Genomic DNA, 10298 nt, shown 5'->3' with positions numbered 1-10298 from the left:
GGAAAATGGCTGCAATGAAACAAAGAGTGAAAAATTTAAAGGGGTCTGAATACTTTCCGTACCCACTGTATATTGACCTTAGTGGTCCCCTAATACCATTTCTGAAATCTCTTTCCCAAAATTCAGCCTTGGTGCAGATTTACAGCCACTAGAGCCAGTCCCACGATGAACTTTCCTTAGGATGTGCCATTCCTGTAGCTTTTGAGGAGGGGGGGGGGGGGGGCAAGGTTGAGCATGGGGGTATGGCCTTGACCAACTGCCACTTTGCTTGTTTGAAAGCCATGATGTATCTCTCTCTCGGTGGTGCGCCAAATTCTCTGGGCGGGCAAGGCACCTCACAAGGGGCAAGATTGCTGATCGGACCATCTGAGCTTTCATTTTCTTAAAGCCTGGGCTTGGTTTACACCTATTGCCATTTTGAGCCACTGGGGGACCATAGGAAGGCTGGGGGAAATCATATTAATGTTAGAAATCCCCACAAAGTGACATTTTCATGCCATGGGACCTTTAACTATTTAAAAGTGTGATCACCTTGACTATCCTAGTATCAATGCATGACTGGATTATAAAATGTCACATTGAAATGACAAGCAGCTTTAGTTGTAAGAAGGTTTTATTTGGAAGTGTGAATCTGGATATTTACAATGAGCTTGAGTGGCCATAGACTGTGGTCTTTAATGCAAAGTTTCTCTGTAGGGGAAGATGATGTCATATAACTCATGAGGTCATTGATTCATACCAAATAGGAATTATATCTTGCCACAAAAGGTTGATTATTTTAAGACACATCATCCTCTTTCTCCATCCTATTCTTCTTTCTCACTCTTTCCTTCAATAAGTTTTTATTTCTAATGGTGAAAAAGGCACCAAAAAATGAAGGATGGAAAAACAAGGAAGAGGATCTCTTTAAACCATGAATCCTGTCGAATGTGTTTTGATTATATTTCAACACTATCGCTGATCCTCAATGCATGTGTGTTTTCCTACCTAATAGTTCCTCGCTGGGAGTCATTTTATGTAACTGGATGCAATCTGTTTTCTTATCCTTCCTTTTTTGCTCTCCTTTTATTTTTTTAGAACAGGCACCAGAGCAGACAGGAGCGCCCCTTGAGTTGTTGACATCAGAAGTCACGGCCAGAAGCTTTAGGGTTTCATGGAGCCACGCCCCTGGAAACGTAGAGAAATACAGAGTGGTTTATCATCCTGCTAGTGGAGGAGAACCACAGGAGGTAAATGCTGTGTCTTTTTTCTTTCACTAAGAACCTATTTACTGTACTAATAGTGTTTTATTGGGAAAAGCGGCAGGAGTAAACAACCACTACAAATACACATTTAAGGAATATCAATGTCATTGCAAGCACTCATTGCAGTTTACTGTTATCTGAAAGCTATACATGCATATGTGTGGACACTCAAGCAAGACCTAAAATATTAAAATGAAGAGACTCAGTAGGAGCTCAGAGAGGGGGTTTAGGCTGTGTTTGCTCGGTTTTTCCATCATATTTACTACATTATTGGGAGTTTCTGTATCTGGAGTATTTGGGCAAATATACAGATTGAGATTGGATTGATTCAGTTTTCTCCCTGAGACGCGGGTGGTATCTTTAATTCATACTTCTCACTCTCATCCCTTTATTCACAACTCCCCTGAACATCCGTGTAGGTGAAAAAGGCTCACTAGAAATTATACTCTGGTTGATAGAAGCACCTGCCTGTTTTTTCCAGATCATTTGACCACAAAAACTATAAAATCTTTTGCTTAGCTTGGTTTACGGGAACCAGATGTTCCAGAGCCACGATTGGAGACCTTTCCAGCTGGCTCAGCCTGGACCTAATCTCTATCACAACTGTCATCCATGTAGATCATGATGAGAAAATGTTTGTTTGCTTTATCCCATTCAATAAATCAATTCTGTTCCCCCTCCTTTACCATTATCTTTCGGCCTCTCTTCCCTACCCTGCCTTACTCTTTTTTCGCGCCCATTTGTCATTTCATCCCCACTATTTTTTGTCCCCTACCCCTCTTTCCCCCTTCTCCCATCCATTTCTGCTTCCCATTTTTCCTTTCGGTCCCTTCTGTCTGTCTTTCACACCCCCTATCCCCCGCCCCACTTGTGCTGTTGGCCCCAGGCTGTAGTGGACGGTAGTGAGACTTCAGCGGTGTTGCAACATCTCAGCTCTCTCACTGAGTACCATCTGGCTGTGTTTGCAATGTACGCAAACGAGGCAAGTGAAGCTCTCAGAGGATCAGAAACAACCCGTAAGTTTATCACACACACAAACAAACACACACACACAGACACACACACACACACACACACACACACACACACACACACACACACACACGCACACACACAAATTGACTTACAAAACATCACACCAATGCTTGCAATGTCAGTCTAAAGTCACAAATTGACTATAGTTGCTTAAAAGTTTGAATGCCAGACATATTGAAAATAAGGCCCAATTAGGCATTAAGTTAAAAGCATCTAGGAAGACAATACAAGGGGTTTTGATCTAGACCAACTGAAAATTATTGGTTTATTAGAATGAGGCCTCCTTGATTGAACTGCGCTGTGTGTTTGTGTGTATGTAGTGGCTCTTCCCACAGTGACGGCCCTTCAGCTGTTTGATGTGACTCACAACACAATGAAAGCAAGATGGCACAGTGTGGATGGAGTTTCTGGCTACATGCTGCTGTATGCACCCCTTACAGATGAGGGAGACCTGGACGAGAAGGAGGTAGTGAAAGAAAACAGATAGATGAAGAGGAAAAAAAGATACTTTAAAAAGATAAATGCTTATTCAATGTATAGTTTAAAACAGCAACTTGGCAGCTGAGAGTCAGTTTTGTTTTAAACGCTGTAATGTGTGCATTTGTGCCCCAGGTCAAGGTGTCGGATGCAGTGACAGAGCTGGAGTTGGATGGGTTGACCCCTCGCACTGAATACACCGTTGCTGTTTATGCCATGTATGGGGAGGAGGCCAGTGACCCTATTACAAGCCAGGAAACTACATGTAAGTAATGCACATGCACACACATACCATTTTTAACTTCTGTCCACATGAGTGCTCTCATTCTGATCCTCTATCCTAACTTTCACTTAAATTAAATACTAATCTTAACCCTCAAACAGCCATTTGGATCAGACTAAACATCTTTTTTTTCCAACAATGTCTTCACTCTCAAGTTTAAAACTCAAACTGGGTCTTACAAATCAAGAAGCAGAAGAGCATGCTAACACACATCAACCACTTGCTCTCTCTCTCTCTCTCTCTCTCTCTCTCTCTCTCTCTCTCTCTCTTTCTTCCAGTACCACTTAGTCATCCCAGCAACCTCCAGTTCTCTGACATCACTCATAACTCTGCTCACATCAGTTGGGACCCCGTGCCCAGAGGAGTTAAGGGTTACCGCATCATGTGGGTCAAGACAGACGGACTAGTCACAAAGGAGGTGTGTGTGTGTGACATGCGTGGCTCTGGGATTTTATGTGTTTTTTACGTGCATTTTTAGATTCATTATATTTGACATTCATACCTGCAAGAGTCTGTGTCTTGATGAGAAGAAGTGAGAAAAAAAGGAAGGAAGAATAGAACAAAAAGAGATTAATTGTAGGGATTGTTCTTCTTACTGTGAAAAGGTTAGACTGGAATGAGTATTGAGCACTGATGTAAATCAGCTTGGAAACTATTCAGATTGCAATCTTCACAGGAGTGAATAATAATCTATCGCCAAACATTGTCAAACTTTGTCTTTTTGGCTTATTCCTTTTGTAATATATTTTTTGTGTGGACATGCCGTGTGTCTCTGTGTGTTGTGCAGGTGGAGGTAGGTCCAGTGAACTTCTATGACCTCAGCGAGTTGACGTCTCTGATGGAGTACTCAGTGGCCATCTTTGCCCTGTATAAAGAGGGCCAATCGGAGCCACTCACAGACGGATTTACTACCAGTAAGTCACTTTTTGGCTGTAAGGATACAAGAGAAGATACTGCAGTTGTTTTTGGGGACTCACTGCAAACGCTGAATTTAAATAGGGAAGATGTAGAAAACCAATGTTGGCACCAGTGGCAAGGAAATTATCAAGACCATTTGTTAATTTTTTTACAGTGCTGTCGAGTTTGTCTTCCTCATTGGTGTTTCAACATTTACTTTTTGCCATCTCTGCAAAGGACAATTCCTTAGCAGGCCCTACTGGGTTTTCTGCTAAATTGGCAGTCTGCCCATCTCATTTACACCTCTGCATAATAGCTTAGTCACATTAAAAGGTCATTTCACTGTCCCTGACTATTATGTCACGCTAAAAGATATTGATTTGAAATAATATCCCGTTAAGCAACAAGCAGTTGGGCTCCAGGGCTGAGTCAGCTAAAGGAAATGTATTCTGGCAAGCAACTATAAAACTACTCACTCTAAAGGGCCATGTTGATTTTTATTGATCTCCTGGCAAACTTTGTTCAATGGACCAGGTTTGAGAAAGGGAGCTTCATGAACTAATGGACTTTAAAGGTTTTTGAGTGGAGGTGTGCGAAATGTTGATAAGAGTTACAGTGATGGCAAACATTCCTTACTTTCCATACTCAAGTAGAAGTACAGATACTTGTGTTAAAAATACTCTGGTAAAAGTAGACGTACTGATATATCCTCTTTACTCAAGTAAAAGTAACAAAGTACAGGCTTGGAAATTTACTTTAAGTATAAAAGTAAAAGTAGCCTTGCAAATCACCACACATTTTTGATGCTAAGCTACCTGGACCACACAAACGTTACTAGAGTGCAAGCTGAGAAACTTCAGTGGACAAGGAGAAAAGGCTCCTTGCCATTGGCTACATTGTAAATGGATGTCTGCCAATAGGCCTTAAACATCCCATATATGATTTTTGTGACAGAGACTGGGACTCCAGGTTAATCAGATTCTGACTGTGTAGCAAGATATGATTTCAATTGCAAAAAAGTTTTTCTTTTTTAGTCTTTCCCTTAACATTTAAAAGAATCTACATATATGCGTGTGTGTGCTCAAATATGGCAAAATAGTAATAATACATAACAATAAACCCACTATTAATTACATTATGTTTATCCAGTGTAATTGTAGCATGTAAATAATGCATCTAAAATAAAAAAACGTTCAACAATTGCCATTATGAATCAACAGCCAGGTGCAACCTAGCTAACAGATGAAGAATACAAACAACCAAAATCACTAGGTAATTACTTTTAATTTGCAAAGACTATAGACCAATACAACAACACGCTTGAATGAACTGACAACATAAGTTATATGACTTACAGTTCTCAAGAACACACACACACACACACACACACACACACACACACACACACACACACACACACACACACACACACACACAATCTCAACTGATTGTTTTCTGGACAGCTAGTCTCTTTTTCCTTTCTCACTTTTGTGCGCACCCGCTTTCGGGTCTGAGGTGCGTGTCCATGCTATTTACCAACATGCACTCACAATCACACCTGATGGACAACCTTTTTAGACGACTAAAGTAACGAGTCCATTTTGTAAAATGTAAGGAGTAGAAAGTACCGATATTTGTGTTAAAATGTAAGGAGTAAAAGTAAAAAGTCACTACAAAAATAAATAGTAAAGTAAAAATATCTGAAAAACCTACTTGAGTACAGTTACTTCCCATCTCTGAAGAAGTCACACCCAAAGTGAGATTGTAAGTTTACATAATTGCTTAATAAACAGTTTAAATGTGTGCAGTACATTAGTCAGGACAGTAGCTATTCATTATCCTGGTCCCAGATTGTACTATGTCCCTAACTGAAGTAGCTCATGGTCATATGGATATTAGCATACTACCATAGTAGTGACTGCATGGTATTTTGCATGGTATTTTAATGTTGTTCCAATGACACAGCTTGATTCCTAGTCTGGATTGGTGCAACCAGAGTGGATGTTTAATTCTTTGCAGCTGAAGGTATTTGGGGGAATAAATATTCAAGGAAAATTAAAGCTAATATTTTTAATAACATTTAAAACGATCATGATAAGTGTGCTTACAGTGCAGTAGTAAATACTTCTTGCAATTCCTTGAAAGTTGAATCAAACGGTGCAGTTGCAGTACCAGCCAAGCCTTTTGTCAGTTATCTTTCTATTAGCCAGTAAGGCAGGGCTTGTGCTGCTTAGTGGGAAGCATCATGAGGAGAAATCAGTGCAAAACACTGTGGAAATATCACAAACACATATGGAAAAACAGAACATTGTTAGAAATGGTGTGCCATTGACAAGGTAAAACAAACAAAAATGAAACCTTGCTGTCTACCTCTTAGCTCCAGTTCCTGGTCCTTTGGATCTACGCTCCAATGATGTTGGCATAGACAGCTTTCAGGTCAGCTGGGATCACTCAGCGGATGACATCATCCTCTACAGACTCTCCTGGGCACCGTTCACAGGTGGCGACACAAAGGAGGTCAGTACCAATAAAATACTGGATGTGAAGGTGTTTGTTTTAGATACAGTTTTCTCCAAGATGGTTTTTCACCCACAAGAAGTGAAATGTGACAGTGCAGATCATCCTCCCAGCTCATCTTGATCTGGGAGGATGATCACTACAGGCATGAAACTTTAAGTTTGAGTCCTTGGTGCAGCTTTAAACTATCCTCAAACTTTACTTCCTCAAGAAATTACACCAATCTATAATTTAGCATCACAAGATGAATAACCTGCATGAACTCAGATTATGTTTATTCAGCCAGGGGTCCACATATTATCTCTATTGGCTGCACTCCATATACTCAGATAAAGGGGAGCCTGTACTTTATAGAATTGCATATAAACTTAACCACACTACTGCTAGCTGGTAAAACCCCTGGCATGGCTGAGTATAAATAAAGGCTGAACAAATCTACAAATTAATGGCTTGGGTGTTTTATTACCATGATCTGGGGTTTAGAGACAGCTGGGCGGCAGCGATAGAGCCCTCAGGTCTGTAAGAGTGTGTGCGTGTCTGTGTGTGCATGTTGTGTGAGCATGTCTGTGTATTTGTGTATTTTGCTGAGAGTCATCAGAGCTGAAAATAACACTCTGGGGAGTTGGAGAGGTGGGCTGGTAATTCTGCCAGCATAGAGAAAGGGATACATGCAGCTTTTCTCTGTCTCTCACCCACATACTCTACACATGTACACACACACACACACACACACACACAAACACACACACTAACACACACATCCTCCACCAACCGACCACTCTGTATTGGTATATCTGAGAGGAGATTAAACATAATACCGTTGAACAGCCACACTGACAAAGGCATACAAACAGAGTGAAAGATTACTCAGATCAAAACTTGACAATTTTGATAATCTAGGGCTCCATGAAATACGTAAATGATACTGTTGATGATCATGCTGTTTTGTTTGGGTACTTTTGTTTTTCTAGCATCCTGATAGCTTTTTTGAATGCAGATAGCCAGTTAATCAAAATAGAATGTCTGTTTGACTCCACTTGTTAATCAGGCAAATACCACAAATGGCAATGCTGTAAAATGACGAAATATATCTCACTAAATGCAAGGTAATTTAAAAAGAAAAGCAAGAGTAGGAATCATTAAAGATGCACCTGCTCCTGGGAAAGCACAACTGGGTGGCCCCACTGCGGAAATTTGCATATAACTGTGCCTCAAAGGGCTCTGAAAGAAACAAATTCATGCACATAATGTGGTCAATAACCATTTTCCTGCACATAATATGGTTATTTAGTCATCTTCAGTAAATTCCAATTTCAATGTTGCTCTCTTCCAAAGCAAGCTGTACTTTTGATGACCTCTTTGTGTTTACTTTGGGATCTGACTTATTTTTGTGTTAGATAAATTGTATTGGTCGTTTGGACTCCTGCAGCAGTAGTTGATCCAACTGGCTGTTGTATTCAGGGGAAACCACACATTCCTTAATAACTCATATTGTGATGGTCATCTTTGTCAAGTCCTACAATGGCATCATTCAAATGTATGTTACAGTATAGACCTACATTTAAATGATGATGTATTCTACAATGCATAATTTATTTAACAGAGTATTGCAACCAAATTCACATACAAAGTACATCAGTTTGTTTCCATAGACACCATCCTATGAAAACATGCATCACCATTTCCTGCTGTTTTCTTGCCTAAATTACAAGCATTGAGGCAATTTGTTATTTTATGTTTCAGCAGTTTTCTCTTCTAAACCTCAGTGACCAACTTCATTTTGAAAGTCTGGTGTTGTACTTGGAGTATGAATAATCTTGTCAGATTGTTGGTTAATGCTCAAAACTTTATCACATCTGCAGGGGTACTTAGGAATCACTTCAATTTTTTTCTTTGAGCAAAAATACAGTAACAACAAATAAAAATACAAAAAACATGAAGTAGGGGTGTGCAAAAAAATTCACATTTGTATCACGATTCAATCTCTACAGATTCATAATCAATTCATAGAATTCCATAAATCTATTCTTTTGTGTAATGGCGTGTATACTATCACATGGGAAAAGTAAGTAGATGTACATACTGTGAACCATTTTTCTTAATTGAAATTCGTTATTGAAACACAAATCAATTTTGAATTGAATCTTGAGTCTAAAAATCGATATTGAATTGGATCGTTACATTTTCTGAATCATGTACCCATAGCAAGAATGTGACCTAACATGTTAACAGCACATTTTAAACAAAACATGACAACAAAAAATGATTTGGGAAGAACTTGCAAGAACTGTTGTGAGAAGGTTATAAAACAGCAAGAGCACATGGTTGACATGTTTGGAAATATAGAAAAATAAGTTTTTGGAAAGAAGACATTGTTGGATGTCAGTTGTAATATGAGGCTAAGACTTGTGTGTGTGTGTGTGTGTGTGTGTGTGTGTGTGTGTGTGTGTGTGTTTCTCTTCTGCAGGTGGTCTTGAGTGGAAGTGATAATAGATACACGCTGACCAGTCTGAGTCCGGCGACTGAGTATGAAGTTATGTTAACAGCTGTTTTCAAAGATGAATCTGAGAGTGACACCGTGTCTGTTATAGAGACCACATGTAAGTTACATTAGACTGTTTTATTGGCAACATGTTTGGCTGCTGTGTTACTAACAAGGCAGTTGTAGTATGTGCTTTATCTAATCAATACAAAACTTGATGAAAGTCAGAATCAAAAAAAATTTCCCAGAGAAAGAGACAAGTGTAATTAAATGAACTAATGTTGAAATTAGCCTGTGACCTAAGCTCATACTAACTCTCTTCACTGAAGTGCCACTGTCTGTTGAAACAACAGACCAGTCCAATCACTAAATCTGCACTTTAGGGTCATAGAATTAACATTTCTGAGTTCAAAACTTGGCTCTGCATGAGCCCATTTGCATACATTTGTTTGTTGCAACTTATCTCAAAAGAAGAAAATCTATTTTCCTGCGATGATTTGTCATGTATTTCTGTTTAATTGCCTTAGTTATTGAAACAGAGAGTTGTTGACGAGAGGTTCGATCCACTTATCTGATTTATGCTCTCTGCATTTTCCCAGTGGCCAAGACAACAACGATTGCTACCACAACCACAGGTAAGAAGTGATTAAATAGCTTTTGTGTTAAATTCCTAAATGTCAGGAGTGTAAGTGTTGGAAGCATCACACTCAATGATATACATGTTGTAATAATGGCACACTAATTTGAAAAGATGTGACACAATCTCATGTTGGATTAAAATTGTTCCATGAGATGTATACTTCTGTAATGTTTAAACCTTAAGAGTTCTTTAAAACAATGTTGCTCTCATGTGTCTAGTGAGCAGTGGCTAAGTTACATGCTTTAAAAAACTTGCAGACAATTCTTGCAGAGAACACAGCCAAATGTTAATCACATAGAAAGTTTTCTCCATTAACATATGATAGGCTTTACTACATTCCAGTGCATGGAGTTGTTGCCACAGTTATAGCAATTTCCCGAAGAAGAGTTTTCGTCCTCGTTGCTTATTTAGTTTCAGAAAGCAAATTCAGAATTACTGAGAGCTTAGAAAAGGTCCACACTGTCTCTTTTGATTAAGATTGATGAATGCAAAACTGAAACATTGATAAGATTCTCAGGCATGATTAATCTTATGAAAAACGATTGGAAGAGCTTTTGTTTTTTTATAGGTGTGTTTACCAAGTTGGCTTCACCCAGAGACTATAGATAGTGAGTCGCCTTTGCAAGGCTTATAGTTTAAAGCTGCATTATGTATGAAGCCCTCACACTGATTTTCATCCACCCAGGACTGCATAGACATGTCTCATTGGTTTAAAGCTTTTTT

The 10298-nt window shown here is 39.2% G+C and overlaps 1 protein-coding gene across 2 annotated transcripts in view; it reads left to right on the top strand.

The window, feature by feature from the left end:
- col14a1a (collagen, type XIV, alpha 1a) overlaps window positions 1-10298 on the top strand; it is a 128394-nt gene that overhangs the window by 38325 nt on the left and 79771 nt on the right. For both annotated transcript variants that reach the window (XM_034873365.1, XM_034873366.1), the window contains exons 10-18: window positions 1078-1229; window positions 2131-2260; window positions 2600-2745; window positions 2892-3021; window positions 3318-3457; window positions 3827-3953; window positions 6314-6453; window positions 8921-9053; window positions 9535-9570. In XM_034873365.1, the coding sequence (XP_034729256.1) occupies window positions 1078-1229; window positions 2131-2260; window positions 2600-2745; window positions 2892-3021; window positions 3318-3457; window positions 3827-3953; window positions 6314-6453; window positions 8921-9053; window positions 9535-9570 (1134 nt within the window). The remainder of the gene's footprint in view (window positions 1-1077; window positions 1230-2130; window positions 2261-2599; window positions 2746-2891; window positions 3022-3317; window positions 3458-3826; window positions 3954-6313; window positions 6454-8920; window positions 9054-9534; window positions 9571-10298) is intronic.

The sequence above is a fragment of the Etheostoma cragini genome, chromosome 6 (genome assembly GCF_013103735.1).
Source record: "Etheostoma cragini isolate CJK2018 chromosome 6, CSU_Ecrag_1.0, whole genome shotgun sequence".
NCBI lineage: Eukaryota > Metazoa > Chordata > Actinopteri > Perciformes > Percidae > Etheostoma > Etheostoma cragini.
The sequence above is the reverse complement of the archived record's forward strand: the minus strand, read 5'-3'. Positions and strand labels throughout refer to the sequence as shown.